Source organism: Actinia tenebrosa, unplaced genomic scaffold (assembly GCF_029948245.1).
Source record: "Actinia tenebrosa isolate PJP-AT-01 unplaced genomic scaffold, QUT_ActTen_1.0 PGA_scaffold9__36_contigs__length_13948895, whole genome shotgun sequence".
Taxonomy (NCBI): domain Eukaryota; kingdom Metazoa; phylum Cnidaria; class Anthozoa; order Actiniaria; family Actiniidae; genus Actinia; species Actinia tenebrosa.
Genome location: NW_028292586.1, coordinates 4780045 through 4800222, shown reverse-complemented (window position 1 = coordinate 4800222; position 20178 = coordinate 4780045). Strand labels below are relative to the sequence as shown.

Below are 20178 nucleotides of genomic sequence, written 5' to 3'. Positions count from 1 at the left end.
CCAATGAAATATCTATTTTTCTCTATTTCGAAAAATTGATATCTTCACACGTGAAAAAAACATGTTATTTTCACGTGTGAAAATAACACCATTGCGATGGCTATTCGAAAATACACGAAAAGAATTGCCTGAAAAAGCCAAAACATACTTTCATTCGATAATTATATAATAAACAGAATATTACATGGGCGCTTGGAGATACGAAATTTATCTTCTCGTGTTGAAAATCTCTCACTCGTTCGCTGCGCTCACTTGTGAGAGATCTTTTCAACACTCGAAGATAAATTTCGTATCTCCGCGCGCCCATGTAATATCCTCTATTTACTAGCAATATCTAGTAAACTAAATACCAATCAAAACGTTTACACACCATGAATGGATCCATAAATAGAGACAGATAGAGAAATACAAATTTCGTTTCAATTTAAAATATCTTTGTAGTACTACGCGATCCAGATGAGTTTCAGACGAGTTTTGCATGTAAGAACGGATTATAAAATTCTTATTTACCAAATTATGTTTAAAACGTCGTGCAGTTGGATCTTCATCATCTCCATCTTCAGTAGACTAAAAGACAGATGAATTTGCCCATACCCCCCCCCCCCCCCCCCTCCCTCTCTCTCACCCGACAGGACCGTCTTCTTCACGCTTGGCATATGGTGGCCAGTAGTACCAACCATTAGTGACAGTTGCTTTGGTTACCGTCTCGAGCCACCTTAACACATCGTTCCTAATGTTTTATTTATATCTGAGAGGTTACCAAGTCGTTCTAATTATAATTTTTTTTTGGAGTTCTTTGGCTGTAGGCGATTAAAAATTCTTTTTTACAAAATTCAGCTGAAACCCTAGTCTTAGACACCTTTTTCTGGGTCTCGGAATGATATTTTCATGGTTGGAAGCGATCAAGTCTTCCTACTCGATCCGGTGGAGTTTTTTCGACTTGGCTATTATTTATTGAGCAAAAAGTGGCCATGGCTGAGCGCGAAATCGTTGTTCAAGTTCTTGGGATTATTTTAATCACGATTTCTAGTAATATCATCGTTGAAGGCAAAGGTAAGCTTAAGCTTTACCGGGCATTTGCTATACAGTTTAATGTTGTCTTAAATTAATGTGTAAATCGTATTTGAACGATGTTTTAATAGCAGAATAACAAACAATGAGTTTATATATACTGCTGAGGTCGTACGAATTTATCATAAAGATTCGTTGGAGCTCAAAATTTTCTGTTTTTCTTTCTTTCTTGGGCACTAGTTCAATTATTTATTAGTCTTTTGACGTCCTTTCTCTTTATCCAAGGCTGACATTTATTTTTTTAGTTTGAACTTGAATCAGCCTTTAGTAAGCTTATATTTCATCATAACAATCAAGTGGCTCGCGGCCATGCAAGGGAGTATATAAAATAAGGTGGATGTCGAAAATAATGGTGATGTTTTTTCTGTTTCTGTACAAAGTGCTGATCATAGAATTGCAGAGCCATAGTCCTTATAGGTCGATTGCTTGAACACATGGCTGTCGACTTTCTGTTTATTTTTATGAAGCTAATTTGTCTGCTGAAAGATATGAACAGTGGTGTAAGATAGATAAACTTTATTAAAAGTGTCAAGTTATTTAGCTTACATGTAAGCTTACATGTAGTTTAGTAAAAGAGGAAGCATTTCATTTTAGGGGAGATCACCTACGTTTTAGCTGGGGAATGTTAGTGAATGTTGCAAAGATGCTTCACGTGTAGGAGCGTACATGGCAGGTGGCACATACAGTATATGTATAAGAGATGGAACATTGTTCACGGGTAGGGTCTGGATTAAGGTCAACTCAGTGGTAGATAGGAGATAGGGAAATGCAGGGGTAGTGAATGTGTCGACAATGGGGAGGGATATCGTTTGAAAGAGGCAGGAGTCATTCCACAGGAGGATAGGATAATGCTAAGGGCATAGTATATTTTAGTAAAGGGAAAAGCATTATTTATGCTAAATATGGCAAAAACGTTTATAGTCTGATAATTTGTTTCATTGCATTTTTTAGGTTGTAACAACACCACCCAGGGGCCCTTCAAGTGCAAATGCCCCTGTGCACCAATGCGCTTGTCAAAATGTTTTTTACCTAGAGACAACCATAAGAATGTAGAGGCTCTGTGTGTTTGCCGCAAAGGCCATCAAGGGGTCTTCTGCGACCAGTGTCAAAACGGCTGGTACCAAAATGGAAATTTTTCAGATCCAAAAAACTTCTGTGTTCCTTGTAACTGTAGTGAGAACTTAAACCTTAAAAAGACAAACAGCTGTGATCCATTTACTGGAGAATGCCTGCACTGCCTACCTCATACCAGGGGAGAACACTGTGAATTTTGTGCACATGGTTACCATGGTGATGCTGTTGGTGAGAGGAACTGTACTGCACTTGGTGGTGCATATGCAGGCAATCAACAAGGTAAGCATCTTGAATTGTGTGGTCGATTTTTTAACGTCCAAGTTTTTTTTGGGTCTTTTTTCATTGCTACATAATTGTTAAGATGAAAGTCGCATCCCAGGAATTTATAATGCAATGTACTGCTGTGACAATCAAGGTAAATTGTCCAGTTCACATATAGCAATGAAAATGGCTGGAAAAATAGTATTAGAGTCAATTGATCGTTTATTGCTGCATTTTACTCTAATATTCACAGGAACAAAGCATATCAACAAAGATGTAATAATCATAGCAACATGCTCTTCAATAGGAGTGGTATGTCTGGTCGCCATTATTTACCTATTATATCATCGCCACAAAACCCATGGCTTCAAAAACGGGCGTATTCCTAAATTCTGGACAGTTGAGCTTACAAATCGGAATTACAATGACTTGGATTTTTCTTTACTCGATTCAGTGAGTGATACGCCATTTGTGTATCGTAATGACGCTAGTGACTTTGAAGAGGCCTTGATAGCTGACGAGGGGTCAAAAGCCAGGTTAAAAATTGGTATGGACACATCTTTTGCAGAAAACTTCAATACTTCTTTTTGATACATATAAATTAGTTTTAGCCTCTTGCTGTAGCGTGTCAGTCTGTAGTATGTGTTGACTGGGTTGGTTTGGGTTTAAATATCAAGTTGATAGTAATATTGGTTTACATATTTTTTTATATAAAATATTTGCATGTATAGGTAAATGTATGTGGCAATGTATGAGCATATTGTGTAGTTCCAAAAATTTACTATGCCCCCCCCCCCCCCCCACCACCACCCACCACCACCACCACCCACCTAACCTGGTATCTCTGTTACCCCACTACCCCTAGGAAATCCAAAATTCCTCTGGGGGGGGGGGGGGTTAATCTGCTTTGTGTCAATATGTTTGTTGTAGAGGTACATAATCAAGCAGGTAAGTCAGCACATTGTGCTGTAAAGTTTGTCTTGTGAATATTTTAATGGGTAAAACTTTTACACAAGATGGATATAATTTTAGATAGATATGAAGAACTATTAGTATACACCTATTACAAAAAATGTTGTCAGTCTGAGATCTGGAATGGATGATATCTGAAACTAAAAAGTAACAAATTTTTGCTATTATGTTTTTTGGCTAAGATTCAAAAAATCCCATTTCTAACTCAAAAGTCATGCCTCATATTCACATCTAAAAGGAAAGTTATTCAGCTGTAAATACATGATTACAAACAATTTGCTACTCAGGCTTCAGATTCGAGATCTTCAACCGACACCGTTTTTTTGAAATAGGCGTAAATTAATACATTAATCTCAACTGTAAACATTTTAAATCTAGAAAAAAATGAAAACTGTGCATGTATAAGCATAAGTTAAGTTAAGTTTTAAATTCTATACAGTTCTCAGGTTTATTATTTATATTTTTATGGTGGCAGATAAAATCGTTTGCTGTATATAGTTATATGCATGGAATACTGCATTTTGAACCCCTTGCTATATTATTATGCACATTGCCGAGGACATAACATCGTGTTGATTGAGGGATCATCAAGAGACAAATTGAAATCCATAGCACATGCAAAGTGTAGGGTAAAAAGTGATCAATATACACCTTATATGTATCTATAATTTTTAGTCATTCCAAAGTTGAAGAAACAACTGGGGTTGAGTCCGGCACTGCAATAATTGTGAGGCTGTTTTATTGGACATATTCATTGATGATTGAATCACAGAACATCCCAGCAGGTCACTCATTTTAAATAGGCCTTTGTCATGAAAGCTGCCATCTTTGTTGTTACCTAAAACTGCCTCAAAAAATGCACTACAATATGCTTATTAACTCCTCCCAGTTTTTTCATCAACTGCGGAACTGCTTATGAAACTGTACAAGAGACTTGGGGGTGATGAAGATGATCGTGAACCCAGTTGTCCCAGAGTGTAAAAAAATGGATTACGTGCAAGTAATTAGAATCCAAAACTAATTGTCCATCACAAGAAAAGGGAAGAAAATAAGATTCCAAGAGTAAATTATAAAATAGCAAAGAATTTTAATTTCACAAGAAATATAACCTTGATCAATATTTTAGTTTTCAATATTTATTTATTTTATTCAGGATGATGTTGATTATGTGATTATCATAATATTATGTTAGTTAACTGAAATATCATATATCGATTCCATTTTCATAATTCCGAGACCAGAACAACTCCAGTTGTCATAATTCTTGCTATTTGGTCATCCCTCTCAAATTTACACAATAATGGTCTGCATGATCTGTTAGTGTTTTTTGATTGACGAAAGCAAAAAAGCATAATTCCAGAATATATCCATTCCCCACCCATGCACAGAGGAAATTGAAAATTCTGGAGGGGAGAGGGTCAGAGAAAGAACAAAATTACAGAGTTTGTCGGTAAGGAAATAATTGAAAGTTCCTGGGGGTTGGGGGTCCTTTTACAAGTCCCCTCCATGGTGGGGTATGGATATATTTTGTAGCTATACTATTAATTTTTAAAGCAACTTATCATGCAGCTGCTGTAGTCGTATAATATTATGAAAATAGGTGTAAAAATCATTAATTTATTCAAGTTTTTCCAGATAGGTATTTTTAATGCCATACTCCTACGAATATTTACTTAATTCTGATATTTATCTTAAGATACTATTGTTGCATTTTATTGGTTTATCCTTCCAACTGGTTGTTCACCCTTTTATTCTTCTTTTCAAAAACATTTGCTGAAAATCAAAATAACTATACCACTACTACTAAAAAGCCATATAGCAATATTAGTGTGAGGTATAACTTTTCCTGATAATAATTATCAATTATAACAATTATTGTTCAATAAAAGCAATGATAATCAAATCAGAATTAATAGATCCAGGAATCTGAGAAAGGGTGGTGCGCGTGGGGGAGGGGTTATCTGCATTAGGTGAATCTTGAAATGATACAGGTGAATGATAGCAGTTATTAATATGGATGCATGCAAATGAGATGCAAGTGACAGAACAAGCATTGTATCGGCCAGATAACCTCACTTGTGTGATTCTCAAAGTAAAAGATTTTTTCATGGTGGGCAGAACTGTTATAACAGCTTCTATTGTCCAAGGTGTTAAAAAGTCTCCTATTATTATTGCAAGCTCGCTGTTTTCTTGCTCCGATGCAAAGGCACAGGTACCTTTCGAGGTGGCACAAGGAACTGTGAAAGGGACTGTACTATTGGGCAACAAATTGATAGCATGTTACAAGGCTTGAGACAATGTCTGCTCAATGGCCTACATATTAGACTGTTCAACATTCCATAGATGGACCAAAATATTTTACAACCACCACTCCCCAAACGAGGCTTTTCTGTAAGGTTCATTCCACATGCACTATCACTACATTCTATATTTACAACACTCAACTCACATGTTCAGGGGAGGAAAGAACAACACATCAAACAAACTCAATTCACATAAATTATTATGATCCAGTCAGAGCCTAGGCTATAACCGCGACCACAGCAGTGACAGGTGAGCAGTAAACCACTACATCACCCAAAAACAGATGATTGGAAAATCTGGCATTCCTCAGCTCAACAGTCGTCAGAACATGGTTAGCTTTGGGAGATGTTAATCACAGCGTTTCCAGGAAATATTAATGCACCAGTCATTTGACATCCCCCACATACTCCATGAGGCATACCCGGGGGCATAGCAGGGATTTCACCCCATTTTCACATGTATTTGGTTCCCTGGTGGTTGGGGAAAGTGCTTCAATTCACAGCTTCAGCTGAAACCCAGGGACTGATCAGGGACTGCAATTTTCCGTTTTGGGGGATGGGACCGACAGAGTGAGCTCCTCTTGTGAGTTTACGTTGTCATAATGGACGAGACGAAGACAGGTAAGATTTTGGGTCGTCCTTCACGAATTTGCAAGATGTAATCCTATTGGAGGGCACACGTGTAGAACAATAGAAAATAATGACCTTTCCCCAACCCCGCCCCTAAACCTAACCAATAACAGGGGTGGTTGCAAATTCGTGAAGCCTAACCGAAGATTTTCATCGCATTGACTATTATGTTTTTCTAAGCCATCGATCAGAAAATGGCTTTTCATTCTATTCTATGATAGAGAAAAAGACAGAAAAAGAAAAAGACAAACAAAAATGGAAGCAAGTAAGCTGGTACTACATGGAATAAATATTGAACACTTAAATCTATTTCTTTGTTGGCGAACACATTCTGCTGCAAAAGATATGAAATATCCAGTTGACATTAAAATAAACTACTCAAAAGACGATGCAAGGACTTCAATTTTATTTTCTTCCCTGTGGGGCGGGGCTTTCATTACCTTTCACTGAGGGAAAAAGTGAAGTTCCCGGGTATGCCAAATGACTGGTGCATAAGTACTCTAGTATGCAGCCCCCCAAAAAACATCAAACTTGCTCGATTGGCATTCACTAAAAAATAATGCTGGCATGGAAAAATGTATAATGCTAATAAAAGGGTCAAATGAATCTAACAGTACTATAAAAAATGAATTTCTCAAACATCGTACGGTATAATATTAATCGTAAAGCATGTCTTTCTTCGAGTTTTTCTGGGACATACGAAGTACATGCAAAAAAAAAAAAATTTGTATATGAAAGCAATATTACTACAAAAACGATGGAGATATACTTAGATTTTATTGATCTCGGCCTTTAATTCTTACAATTCTAAAACTGAAATTCAACACTAACGTTCATGATGAACTTCATAAAGAATTTTAAAATTGAGACATCATGTTGAATGGAAGAACTACAACTAGCTTACATCTTGACTTCATCCATCAAGTCTTTAAAGTAGTAAATTGTTGATTTCATTCCGGTGTCATCAGCATCAATTAATACTGGAGCGGCTTTAACGTCGCCATCTTCGGTGATATAGCCCTTAGAAAAATAGATCTGGAAATTACTGAATCTTTCCTTTCCAGGACCAGTCGTAAAGAACTCGGTCATTTTTGGTTTAAAGATCGAGTCAAAACGGTCTTTGGGAATCTTTTCCTTGGCAAAACCAATGATCTTCTTCAGGGTTTTTAAGAACTGCTTCAAAGTGGGTTGCTCGTTGTATTCCTCGAGGTCTTCGTGGTTTAAAATAACGTCGAATCCAGATTTAGAAGAAGCTTGTTCAAGTTCCTCTACTTGTTCTTCAGCCGATGGGTTTCCTCCGAACATTTCATCACTGAAATTATCGCCAGATTTCGTAACATAGCTCCCTTCAACCACATAAACGAAGTCATCAACAAGCTTCATTTTATAACTGTCGGTGAGAATGTCTTTACCGGTGAAGATATCCTGAAAAAGAAGCATTTTGAAGGCAGAGATGGCTTATCGCTTGCCTTTCTTGATCGAAGTTCGGAGTAAAAAGGAAGAAAAGCGTATCGCGTGGCTTGATGCGCATGGTGGAAGTGACGTCAAATCTAAATTGCACCAATCACAGCTTTCGTTATATCAACCTAAAATGCAAATGACTATAATCTACCAATCAAGATTAATGATACATTCTCGAGATTTCTAGAGCGAAAGGCAACTTGCTTGAATGACTCGAATCACGTGTGTGACCAATATTTATTCAATATCCTAGAAAAATCATTTTTATAAATTCCCGCAAAGCAAAATACAAAATAAATGGAATGTAAACTAACAAAGGTAAGATTTTTTGAATTTTTTTCAAATTATATGAAAAATTAAAGTTTGCAAGTAGTAGTTTTTTACATCTTTTAAGATTAAATGAAATCAAGAGTGAAAAACTAATGCTGCTAGTAAGTCTGAATAGTATTTAAATTATAAACCTCCTGCAGTTCTTGAAATTTTTATATTTTTATTGATAAGGATTTTTATAAGATTTTATATAAGTTACGTATATTTGTTATATACTTGCATACGATTGCAATTTGATAATATGATATTTATTGTTTGTATACAGTCCAAAATTATTTCATACTCCTGCCCTCCACACATGCAAAAAAAATTATGCTTCTTCTTTCCTTGCTATATATATAACTATATCTACCTTGATGCTTGTGAATGGCCTGAATTGCTGATCGAGGATAGGGTTCCAGAAAATCCTCTATATAAAAAATTAAGCAATTGATGAATCATAAGATTAATTTGATAGTGTTTAGACTTGATTGATACTCCATTTTACGGTTCAGTTCAGTGACCACAAAAGATAGGTCCAAGCCAAAGTTGGAGTTTTGCTGTGCATATAGCAAACCATAGTATATCATGTACGGCAACTCAAACCTTGACCTGGATCTATTATTCATGGTCACTAAACAAAACTTTAAAAAATAGTGTTAGTAATATAGTAGAGTTATTTATTGGCAACTTCTTTGTTCACATTATTTTATTTGCATTGATGTATATTTAAAGAGTCATATGATAGTATTAAACAAATACAATTGGAACTAAATGTGTTTGCAAGGTGTGAAACTAACTATATGATTGGTTAATGCATGCTTATACAATATGGGTCTAACTAGCTATAGTAATATTGGTCCAGAATAAATATATTTAATAAAAGCTGAAGTTCTACAAAATAAAAATTTCATACCAGGTGATTCAGAATCTATAGGCACAATGCACTGTTTGTCATTGCAAAGATTTCCAAGTGTTTTGTATCATCTTTAAATTTTACCAAAGTGAAATATTTTCCACCAACAATGACGAAATATGCTCTTTCTAAAAGACATAATATATTATAATATTTTTTTTTTACTTTCAAGTAAAAGCTGTTATTTGAGCCGAAAACCTGGAGCTAGGAAATATTGAGCTATGAAGAAATCAAATGTTCTCTGATTGGCTAATTGCGTTCCAGATGAAAGAAACGAAATCACCTGGTACATTTTGAGCATTATCAGATATATTCTCCTCCTTATTATCCACCCCTTAGTTTTGTTGTTGTAAAATTTCCTCTTGATAGTGGAGGTAAGAGACATTTTCAGCAGGGCCCTGATTTTCAGGTACTACACAAAATGCCCTTCACAAAATCTCAAGAACCCTTCTCTTGTGAAATACTTTGGGAGGTATTGATATTTTCTGAAACTACGCAAAGTTATATGTTATTCTTTTCATTGTTATTCCTTCAGCTATCAAACCCTGGATATAAATGTGTGTTCCTTATCAGGAACAGATTCTTATGTATAATACATCTGTCAGAGCAGAAGGATAGCATGTCTTTTGGAATCAAAGAGGCAAGAAATAACTGAAAAAACGTTTGAGGAAACACAAGGTGTGTGTGAATGAAAGTATATAAATCTGATACATCTAATCACTATTAATTGTCAGACCATATGTCCACGTTCCCTAGAGTATCATTTCATTATTTAATGGTTATGCGTGGCAAGACACATAAATCTCAGGATAAAACTCAGAAAAAGAATCTTATCTCTCTGGAGATCAGTGACATATGATCTGAAATGATGACTAAATTTTTATACCTAGATGGATGAGGTCCATTTACTTTGACTTTGCTAAATCACAGACTGTGTGTGACATTTGCAAAAACAGAACAAATTCAGAGTAGATATTTAATGTTTTAGATGAATGATAGCAAAAAAACAACATCTGAGTACCTCTACTTGTGGAGACTTGAAACAACCAATATATTTAATCATTTATATTAGAATGATTGATATTTAACACCTTTACTAAAGCAACTTCACCAATTGCCATTGATGTGACCTCTGGTACAGCTGGTTGGGTACGTGACATGGGTGAAACTGATACTGGCTGCGTATGTGGCATCTGATGTAAAACTGCTACTGGCTGGGTATGAGGCACCTGTTGTAACACTTCCACTGGCTGAGTATCTGACAATGGTGGTCCTAAAATTTTATCTCTATTAGTCACCATTGCCAAACGCATCAGTGTCCTTAACTTTGCAGTCAGATCTCTATTCTCTTCCCTTAAGTTGAAGTTTTCTCTTTCAAGTCTTTCGATATCAGACATTGTTACACAAGTCATAGCGGCACAGGACTTGAAAGGTCTGTCATCATCTTCTTCCTTTAAGGTCACAATTGGTAGATCTAGGATTGGGACAGCAGCAGGCTGGGAAAGATGAAGAAGGGTGTCTGCAGTGTCGGCTCGTTTTCGCTTTTCTCCTCGTTGCTTGATTCTTGAGTATGTCCCTTTCCTGTACCTTCTGTCTATGTTTGTACCAATGTTGAGTGTTGGAAGCCAGTCAATATTTAATGTATCATACAAAGCTGAAGGTTTCCCTATTTCAATAATAAGAAGCAAATGCAAGTCAAGATGCATGGTCGTAAAGGGGCATTATAATAATAATTACTGTATAATGACATCTGAAAACCTCATTAAAAGCAAATGGTAAAATGTAGCACCCCCTCCCCCCAAGGGTAATATCATGCTTCGCGATTATCCCAAAACACAGGGCTACAGGCAAAAGGCTTAATTAATTTTTAATTTAATCCATTTTCACTGCAAGTACATAAAGATATAATTAATATAACCATGTTTATACATGTTAGTCTACCCAGATATATTACTTACATGCATACACTTATACAAAAAGAAAAATATTCACTAAGAAAAACATTATTTAAACTGTTATTATGATGAAAATACTGCGATACCCCCTCCCCTCCCCCCTAAAAACGTCTTTCGACACACTAAACAAACAAACCGAGAGAAACATTAAACTTAATATTCTTTTCCAAATTATCGTTAATCTAAGAATTAATGTAGCATAATTACGTGAAAATATTTACCGGATATAAAATGATCACTGCAGATTCTTGTGCTTACTATCTGCGAGTCAGTCAAGTCTTGCCTTTGGATCATCGCCAGCCATCTTTGTCTTCTCTCTCGACTTAGATTCTTCGTTTTTTCGTCCGAATGATAAATTATCGCTGGGATTCGAAAGAAACTTCGGTTTTTCTCGCGATTAGAACGATTTGAACAGCCATAAACGGCGCAGAAATTGACCATTTTAAGCGAATTTTTGAAAGTTTTGATCGAAGGAGTTCAAGGCTTTGTCCTCCAAAATGGCGTCGTTTTGACTCGTTCCCAGGCTTTCGTCTTTTACTTCGCTTCGTTACCACAGGAACCCCAAAACCCAAACTAAAGGCAAAGGATTATTGAGAAGAGGTTATTTGAAAGTTAAAGCACGATTTGAACATATTTAGCTTTCAAGCTTCTATACTCTGTAATAAAGTTCTGAAATGCTTTTTCTCTCCATATTTAATCTGTATTCTTTTGTCAACTAAGTTTGGGGTTCCTGTGGTACTGTGTAGGTTCTGGAGTTATTTAAAAACGCAGATAATGAGCGCAGATAAAGGATTTAACCCTGTAGAAAAGCCGTGTTAGATAATTTTTTTCTTTATCGCGCGGAAGAATTAGATTTCCGCCAAAAATTACGGTCAAGGTGAACCGCTGACATACATCTGTTCTCACATGGAAAGAGTGTCACGTCTGTCACGCATTTTTTATTAACGCATAGTAATTTATCTCTACAGCACGCACATGGTTTCTACGGCGGGTTTTACGCAAAAAATGCGGGAAATATTTGCTGATAATGTTAACAGCAACATTTATTGTAGAAATATTTCCAGTTATTTTGGCTACAATTTTGAGTATCATTGGAAACTACTTTAATAATCCGCGCTGTTTACTGTACTGATATTAAGATGTGCAAAACAGACTGTCCTTAAAAACAATCTTTGCTTTTAAAATTATTATTTTTACGATTCTTTTCCAGAAAGTTCCTCTCTTCTCAATTCATCTTTTTTGACAGTCATGATTCTCACCTTTTAACTGTCTCTAAGTATATTTTCGTTGGAACTTTAGATTTCTGAGTTTAGCCCAACGAGAGTGCGACCATTCCACAATCAGTTTGACGGCATAACTTTGCTACGTTTCGACAGGGCTTCCTGCATTAATCGACACTGGAGCAACATTTGTCTCGTACTATGCGGCGCATTTAGCATTTGCATGAGTTTTCATTACTTGAAGACCCCGGAAAGAGCTACGGAGTCATCATAAATTTATTAGTGATTCCAGAGCTTGTTTTTGAATCAGGATTCGCTTCAAAATGAAAATATTACTATAACTACTTGAATGTCTCAAAGGTTTTAAATACACAATCGCGGATATAGATAGCGCGGCCTCGTAACTGACCGAAATGCGCGGCAAAAAATGACCTTTGATTTCCCGGGAAGATTTTGCTCTCTGATATGGCCGTTTCAAACTCATGCTACATCAGTAAAAACACGGAGTTTTCTAAATTACAAAAACCTGTAGGATTGTAGAATGGACTTGTAGCAAACTTGTACAATTGAGATATTTTTTAAAAAGAAAAAGTAAGCTCACTAAATTTGTAAAAAAATCTGCGATACGAAAACAGCGCCGCAATTTCCGTCACAGTCAAGGAATAAATTAACCCAAAATTCGCGCGCAAAGAATTATTAATTGCTGGTGAAAAAATTAAAATTACTTCACTGGAATCCACTTTGAGTGGCTCACTATAAAACTGACCCACGGTGATTTCCGAGTCTTATTCTCAAAAGCACACAGCTCGGGATTCGTACGCAGTTGTTTCTTGAAGGAATATCCTGCAAGGATGAGGAAGCTTACAGTGTTTCTCCTTTTGGTCACGGTCTCGTTAGTTACTTCTGCTGCTATTTCTCGTGGTAAGTTAAGTTTATTCATTATATTTAATATTTTTCGTAATAATTCTTGGATTTTGTAGATTGTAGCGAGTATTTTTTGAAAAATATTCCTGAGTATGAAGTGGCTTTGACCTGATGCATGACTTAGGCCCCGTCCACACTATGCCGGATAAATTTGAATCCGAATTTTTATTTATTCGGTTAGGCCTACCGTCCACACTAGTCCGGGCGAATCCGGAACAATTCTTCACCGAAAACGAATTTTCGAAATGGAACCGAATAAATAAAAACTCGGATTCAAATTTATCCTGCATAGTGTGGACGGGGCGTTACACGATGGACGCAATTCAAATTCACGTGCAAGCACATTTATTTCTGTTTTTTGATTTTTGATTTTGTACTTGCTTTTTTTCTTTTCTTTGGTTCGATTTTTAATTCCTCGTACTGAATTTATATTTGCATTAGTTTTACTTTCTTATGTAACAGTGTTCACTTCACTCCCTATACTGATGTACTTTGAAAACTATTATATCTGGTACGAGTTTAACTGGTATATTTTTGTTTTTGTTTCAGATGGTGGCGGAGGAGGAGGAGGCGGTGGCGGTGGTGGAGGTGGAGAACAGAATGGTGGAGGGGGAAAAGGAGGTGGTGGTGGCCATGGAAGTGGATCCAACGGTGGCGGAGGAGGGGGAGGAGGAGGAGGAGGTGGGGGGAAAAACGGCAGTGGTGGCGGCCATGGACAAGGAGGCGGTGGTAGTTATGGTAAGTTATTTTTTCCATTTCAAATTGATAAAAACATTTACAATTAAACATTTTTCACGTCCTTCAAAGGTAGTCGAAATATTTAGTTAGCTTCTATATTTCATCGTGGAAAAAAGCTTTTCACAAGCATCATTCCCTTCATTGCGATTAAACAAAGAAATGATACTTAGAAGAATGACATCAACTTAACCCCTCCATCCCACATTAACCTATTTTTATGTTTCAACAAGGTCTCCATACGCCGAACCGAAATATGGCGACCAATTTGAATAACTATTTTTCCGGACTGGTAAGCGACTGACAAACCTCTTATTCATGTGAAAATGCTTTTTTGAAAATGTTTCCGTGAACATGAGGCTAGTCAGTCGCTAGTCAGTGCAGAACAATAGTTATTCAAAATGGTCGCCATATTTCGATTTTGCATTATAGACCTTGCATCATATTTGACCAATATTGATGCGTTCGTTTGTTTGTTTGTTATCTAAGACACCAGCTTAAGCAACGACAAACCAAAAGGTAACAAGATCAAGAAGGGATTTAATAAATACCAGAACGGAATGGAGTTTGGATATAGAGGTGGGGAATGGCATAATGGACGATATCGAGCAGGTCGGTCGTTTACAATAGACCATTTTCAAATAACACAAATACCGCTGTGTTTCTCAGACTCATTTGCTCAGGGTTAGCCTCGTATCAGCGTCACTTAACAAATACCAACGATAAAGTAAAGAATTCACGACTTCAACGATACAAATATTTTAAAAGTCCACACGAGACGTGAATATTCTACACAAAGATTAAGGCTAACCCTGGGCAACAGAGAACCCTATGTTGGATTATTATAGTACGTCTTGCAAACCCAAAGTCATTATTTTCATATTTCATTTCTTGTTTTCTTTCCGGCCCCTCACAGACTTTTCTATTATTTTTTAGGTGGTGGTGGTGGCGGAGGCGGAGGAGGAGGAGGTGGCGGTCGTGGAGCTGGAGGTGGTGGAGGAGGAGGAGGCGGTGGAGCATGTAAGAATACTAATAATATAGTATAATATCACTTCAGTGTGCCGTGGCATTCAGGTTCTTAAATAAACATAGTGATTCTGTTTTTAGTGTGCACACCTTATCAACTCGTATGATAATGAAAAAATAATGACAGAAATGAATTGATGGTGTTGATAAAGATCGTAATAGAAGATGGTGATAATGGTGATGATGAAGATGAAGGCGGCGATGATGATGGTGGTGATGAGGATGATAATGATAGCAGTCATCATCATGATGTTGATGATGATAATGATAATGATGGTGATGATGATGGTGGTTGTGATAATGGAGTTGTGATGATCATAATGGTGGTAGTGATGATCATGACGATGCTCATGCCGATAATAGTGATGTTTATTTTTGACAGCACATGACAGCATTGACAAGGATCTCAAAGGCCTCCTCGACGAAGCATCTCGAGAACGTCAAAAAGATCACCAACAAGAACGAGGTAATACGCAAGGTGCTTTGATATAGCCTAAATAAAAACTGCTTTATTGCTGCTGATTTTCCATTTCATTTTGTTGTTGTTGTAGTAGTATGATGATGTCACTGTTATTCTTGCTGTTGTTGTTGTTGTTACTGCTGTTATTGAAGATGCTGTTGTTTAAGATTCTTACTGCTCCATTTTTTGTTTGTAGTGATGATGTTGCTGTTTTTCTTGTTGTTGCTGCTGTTGTTGCTGCTGCTGATCCTTTACAGGATTGTTGTTGTTGCCGTTGCTCCTATTGTATTGTAGTCGGCGTATGTACTCTCGTGTAGTTTCCCAAATTTCTCTCCCTACGATATTTCAATACATATATTCATTTTAGATTCCAAGATGAAAGATGGAAAAAGCACAAAATCCAAATCACCATGGAAGTCGTCCTACACTGGGTCCATGAAGCAACCATATGCAGGAAGCAACTATGGATATTCTGCATATAGTGCTCCTATGTACCCACCAATGATGGCCCAAAACCCATACGCTGCTATGATACCTAACCCATATGGCTCCATGACACCAAATCAACAGGTTCCTATGGCATTCAACCCTTATTATAACAGTCAAGTACAACGGGATGCCCCTGGGACACCAGGGCAAGTCTTGCCAGTTGATTTTCTAAAGAACCTCATAGCTGCTCATGCTGCAGCTAAGAAAGCTAAAGAAGCAGCGAAAACTAAAACCAAGTTCGCACCACCTTCGCCTGAACAAGTTTCTGCTTTAATCAATGCGTTTAATCAGTTTGTGGCCAATCGTAAAGCTACTGAATTAGCAAGCAAGGCGGAAGTAGCGCCTACCAAAGCTGATGGGACGCCGACGTATACTTTGGAGGAGGTGTCCGAGCTTATTGACAAGTTACGAGACATTATTACCATTCATAAAGAAGCTGAAGAAAAGACTAAAACATCAGGGGTGAAGGAAAAAGATACCTTTACGGAGAACGGTAATGACGATGTGAAGCAAAGTAAGTAAGCATTGGATATCCCACTTTTACTCTATTGTTCATTCAGGATTTTCCCTGGAGGGATAACTACATTAAATCTCAAGAAATCAACCGTTATTTTCCAAACAAAACACATGTAAATCTTTTAATAGGAAAAGGGGCTTTATCGGACTGAATTACAAAACTAGAATCACAACTATATTTTGTAAATCAGAGGTTGGTTTCGGTCAAGGACTTTCCATTATGAGCTAGGGTCATTGCTGGTCCGCAATCTTTTCCCTGGAAATAGAGCAAGACCTGGCCGCCATGTTGAATGATGTAACAACGGAAATTAATTCAAAATATTTGGTTTTTGTTTTTGTTTTGCCATCAGGTGGTTCTGTCAAGAGAGATCTGTCTGATGTCAAGTCAAAAGATGCTGTTGCCTCAGCAGCACCAATGGTAAGCAGTACTGTGGGTTTAGAGAATTGTCGATTATGTTGCCGCTGCTGCTTTTCCTGCTGCTTTTCTTGCTGTTTCTGCTGTCTGTTGCTTCTGTCGTTGCTGTGCTGCCGCCTGTATGATGCTAGTGCTGTTGTTGTTATTGCTGTTGCCACAGATGATGCCGCTGTTGCTGTTGTTGTTGCTGCTATTGTTGTCGTTGTTGCTGTTGTTGTTGCTGCTGCTGTTGATGCTGTTGTTGTTGTTGTTGCTGCTGCTGTTAAAAATAAATAAATTAATTAACTTTATATAACGAGGGTGACATACATTACTGGTAGCCCAGTAATTTACGTTATGGCCCTCCAAAATTTGGTGATGCTGTTGTTGTTGCTGCTGTTGTTGATGCTACTGTCGTTGTTGGTGCTCCTGTTCTTGTAGATGGTTTCTTCCATAGTTTGATAATCATCTGCTCTTACGTTATAATCGTTGTTTTCTTTGTCACTGTGTCAGACTACACCAAAACCCAAGAAGCCTAACCCTGCTTGGCCACTAATCGAGAAACAACTGAAGGCCTTGGGTATTCCAATAGCAGCTCCAGGGACGACACCAAGCCCTGAAGACTTGATGAAACTAAAAACCAAGTTCATAAAATCTCTTGGCCCTGACGCTCCTTTCTGGACAAGTTTCATCAAACCAAAAACCTCTGCACCAGTCTCTCGCGATTCAACCACGAAGCCAGATCCCTCGGCCGAGTTTTTGAAGAAGTACTCATCGACAGCAAGTGATCCTGGGATGGTAGCAGGGTATCCTCCGCCCTGGGGTGCTATATCGAAGCAGTTGTCTTCTTTCGGTATTCCAATCAGCCCTGCAGCATCTATAACCCCTAGTGAATGGATGAATATGAAGTCATCTTTCATGATGCCACCAGCGACTACCAGCAAAGCAGGAGCGCCATTTTGGACTGCATTCATGAAGTCTAAGTTCCCTGGTGCTGGGACTTCAATGTCAGATCCTCCAGATTACGGCTCTAGTGGAGGCTCTCCTTTCTGGGCGTCGTATATCCCATCCAAGACCGGTTTCGCTCCCCTAAAAAACGCGTTCATCCCACCACAAGTGTCCTCCTTTATTCCACCAAAAGGAGCCTTCATTCCACCAGCAGCGTCTGCGTTTATTCCAAAGGGATTCGTCGGGGGATCTACACCTTGGAGTCCCTTCATGGCTGACCCTCCAGCAGGTACAACAACGGGCGCTGTTCCGCCATTCTGGGCAGCCTTCATGACATCAAAGGCAGCTTTTATCCCTCCAAAACCTGCCTTCTTTCCACCGCCAGGTGCAGCTACCCCACCTAATCCATGGGCGGAGTATTTGAAGTCCATGAGGAAAACGAGTTCATCTAGTGGTACCAAAACATCATCTAGTCCTGCCATTCCATTCTGGGCCGCTCTCTTGAAACCTCAAGCACTCCCACCCCCACCAACACCGAAACCAAATCCTTGGGCAGAGTATTTTAAGTCTCTTTTTAACTCCACCGGCCAAACAAGTGGATCTGCGTCGAGCAACATGGTGCCATTCTGGGCAGCGTTTGTGAAGCCAAAACCTCCCAAACCAGTCAAACCAAATCCATGGGCTGCGATCATGAACGGCTACATGGCCAAACCCAGTACGACAAACCCCGTCGCTGTAAACCCATGGTTGGAGTTTATGAAAGCCATGTCTAAGGAATCCAAGCAAGGAACGGGTCCGACGTCGCCTGAGGAAGGTCAGGTCCCCAACAAAGGCTCATCAACAGAAACTAGTCTGCCTCCTTCTGAAATGACTGACCTTTGGGCAGAATTCATTAAGAGCTACACCAGCACTGCAGGAGCTGCAAGCGGAACAAATCCATCAGCAGACGCTCCTGCTATGTTTGCCAAGCCTGGAGGAGTACCGATGATGACACCGAGTGCATGGTTGGACCTTAAGCAAAAGTACATGACCTCTGCTGTCCCAGGAGGTGCAGCAAACCCTGTTGGACCATTGTCGGGTCCAGCGGATTGGTTAAACGTCAAAGATGCCATGGTGAAGTCATTTAGTGTTCCTAGTCCCTATGGGTTTTATATTCCTGCATCGGGTCTAAAGACTCAAAGTCAGGCTAGATGATTTGACAGGATGATAGACGCTTTGAATTTAGTTTAGTCTATTTTTGTAATTGTGTTTTTTCTGGCAACAGACTTGACGAGCAAAACGCTGCAGAATAGGAAGAGTTTCACAGATACTTAACAAATTATTTCACTTTTTATGTCCCGAGAAAATAGACATTTTTAAAAATAATAAACCAACTATCAATTATATGTACTGATACGGTATAGAGACAGATAAGTTATAAAATATGTTTATAGGTTGAAGATCGTTGCCCAAGCTGTCAAAATCCTCTGAGGTCCAAAAACATGGACGCTAGGTTTTTTCCCGTCTGTGATGTTTAACAAACGTTATCATTTTTATACGCGATTTCTTTTAAGTGATTTCAATTCAGAAATAGCATAGGAAAGAAATAACGATTCCACCGAGCTCTTCTTACCGCCTTCTTACGTCCCTTGTGTTGTTCAAATTTTGGAGTTTCAGCGCCTGTTTGGGGTCAGCTCCTAATTCAAGGAAGACGTTTATCGAGAAAATACGGTTAATTGCCTTCTATCCAGTTTCAAATTATTGTCATCAATGAGTCAAAAATCTTTTTTAGTATGCCCAGATTTTTTCATATCATTCGTCTTACCTCTGAGTTTAAGTTCTATTTTTATGCACTTTATGAAGCCCAAACAAAAACTCACTGAAACACTGATTGTTATATGGACTGAATTGCGGCCGAAATTGAAAGGCAGGCCAGTTTGCCGTACACGGCGCGCCACAAGTTCGCTGTCCTGTGTTCCTTCAAATTCTCACGACAAACTGTAGTAAGAGCAGATAATTCTAACGTTATCGATTTTATTATTATAACATGATTTTAATCTAAACTGATAATAAAGTGATTATATTGAGAATTGCTTGAGGTCTGATCTGCGGCTCTTTGTGTTAATAGTCCGAATTTTTTTCTTAGGGGGGAAGGGTGGAGGGCACATTTTGCGAAGCCTTGTGGATGACAGCCAGTCTAAGAATTTCAAACTAGAAAGCAAATCATTTACGATAAAGCCCAGAATTTCTTAACATTGTCCACCATTATTTAATGAAACGAAGATGGACATGGAAAACTTATATTCTTTCTATATTTATTGTCTGTCGCCAGTTGACCTTATCACTGATCAAGACGGTCCTACACACGCGAGGTCTTTCATTTAGCTGAAACTGTGACGACAATGTGATGATGTGATGACAGGGATGGAGGTTGCACGAAATCATTGCACGCTATTTATTTATTTTTTTGTAACAACCTCTGCACGCATTTTTTTTTCTGTACGTGGGTTTTTTTTTTGCTCGATGTTCCTTTAC

General features: G+C 38.1%; 5 protein-coding genes across 5 annotated transcripts; 3 read left to right on the top strand and 2 right to left on the bottom strand.

The window, feature by feature from the left end:
• Nucleotides 1-797: 797 nt before the first annotated feature.
• On the top strand, nucleotides 798-3136 carry LOC116291947 (laminin-like protein lam-2). Its single transcript, XM_031699178.2, has 3 exons — nucleotides 798-1053; nucleotides 2023-2424; nucleotides 2660-3136. Exons 1-3 carry the CDS (start codon nucleotides 972-974, stop codon nucleotides 2995-2997), a joined length of 822 nt encoding a protein of 273 aa, XP_031555038.2. The 5' UTR covers nucleotides 798-971; the 3' UTR covers nucleotides 2998-3136.
• Nucleotides 3137-7069: 3933 nt separating this feature from the next.
• Nucleotides 7070-7827, bottom strand: LOC116291963 (translationally-controlled tumor protein homolog). The gene has a single exon (XM_031699197.2). It carries the CDS (start codon nucleotides 7749-7751, stop codon nucleotides 7212-7214), a length of 540 nt encoding a protein of 179 aa, XP_031555057.1. The 5' UTR covers nucleotides 7752-7827; the 3' UTR covers nucleotides 7070-7211.
• Nucleotides 7828-8789: 962 nt separating this feature from the next.
• On the bottom strand, nucleotides 8790-11452 carry LOC116291985 (uncharacterized). Its single transcript, XM_031699219.2, has 2 exons — nucleotides 11174-11452; nucleotides 8790-10663 (listed from the first exon to the last, which is right to left on the bottom strand). The coding sequence occupies exons 1-2, from the start codon at nucleotides 11391-11393 to the stop codon at nucleotides 10053-10055; spliced, it is 831 nt and encodes a 276-aa protein (XP_031555079.2). The 5' UTR covers nucleotides 11394-11452; the 3' UTR covers nucleotides 8790-10052.
• Nucleotides 11453-12527: 1075 nt separating this feature from the next.
• On the top strand, nucleotides 12528-14738 carry LOC148904569 (uncharacterized). The gene is made up of 3 exons (XM_089024711.1): nucleotides 12528-13093; nucleotides 13646-13834; nucleotides 14321-14738. Exons 1-3 carry the CDS (start codon nucleotides 13024-13026, stop codon nucleotides 14518-14520), a joined length of 459 nt encoding a protein of 152 aa, XP_088880837.1. The 5' UTR covers nucleotides 12528-13023; the 3' UTR covers nucleotides 14521-14738.
• Nucleotides 14738-19733, top strand: LOC116291975 (uncharacterized). The gene is made up of 5 exons (XM_031699209.2): nucleotides 14738-14851; nucleotides 15240-15323; nucleotides 15685-16320; nucleotides 16673-16740; nucleotides 17230-19733. The coding sequence occupies exons 3-5, from the start codon at nucleotides 15693-15695 to the stop codon at nucleotides 18856-18858; spliced, it is 2325 nt and encodes a 774-aa protein (XP_031555069.2). The 5' UTR covers nucleotides 14738-14851; nucleotides 15240-15323; nucleotides 15685-15692; the 3' UTR covers nucleotides 18859-19733.
• Nucleotides 19734-20178: the final 445 nt, after the last annotated feature.

Excerpts from the sequence above, each read along its gene's own strand:
- LOC116291947 (XM_031699178.2), top strand. The coding sequence starts at position 972 with ATGGCTGAGCGCGAAATCGTTGTTCAAGTTCTTGGGATTATTTTAATC. Across the intron at positions 1,054-2,022 it reads TATCATCGTTGAAGGCAAAG|GTTGTAACAACACCACCCAG; the intron begins GTAAGCTTAAGC and ends TGCATTTTTTAG. Across the intron at positions 2,425-2,659 it reads ATATGCAGGCAATCAACAAG|GAACAAAGCATATCAACAAA; the intron begins GTAAGCATCTTG and ends TAATATTCACAG.
- LOC116291963 (XM_031699197.2), bottom strand. The coding sequence starts at position 7,751 with ATGCTTCTTTTTCAGGATATCTTCACCGGTAAAGACATTCTCACCGAC.
- LOC116291975 (XM_031699209.2), top strand. The coding sequence starts at position 15,693 with ATGAAAGATGGAAAAAGCACAAAATCCAAATCACCATGGAAGTCGTCC. Across the intron at positions 16,321-16,672 it reads TAATGACGATGTGAAGCAAA|GTGGTTCTGTCAAGAGAGAT; the intron begins GTAAGTAAGCAT and ends TTTTGCCATCAG. Across the intron at positions 16,741-17,229 it reads TTGCCTCAGCAGCACCAATG|ACTACACCAAAACCCAAGAA; the intron begins GTAAGCAGTACT and ends TCACTGTGTCAG.
- LOC148904569 (XM_089024711.1), top strand. The coding sequence starts at position 13,024 with ATGAGGAAGCTTACAGTGTTTCTCCTTTTGGTCACGGTCTCGTTAGTT. Across the intron at positions 13,094-13,645 it reads TTCTGCTGCTATTTCTCGTG|ATGGTGGCGGAGGAGGAGGA; the intron begins GTAAGTTAAGTT and ends TTTTTGTTTCAG. Across the intron at positions 13,835-14,320 it reads AGGAGGCGGTGGTAGTTATG|ACACCAGCTTAAGCAACGAC; the intron begins GTAAGTTATTTT and ends TTGTTATCTAAG.
- LOC116291985 (XM_031699219.2), bottom strand. The coding sequence starts at position 11,393 with ATGGTCAATTTCTGCGCCGTTTATGGCTGTTCAAATCGTTCTAATCGC. Across the intron at positions 10,664-11,173 it reads CAGTGATCATTTTATATCCG|GGAAACCTTCAGCTTTGTAT; the intron begins GTAAATATTTTC and ends TTATTGAAATAG.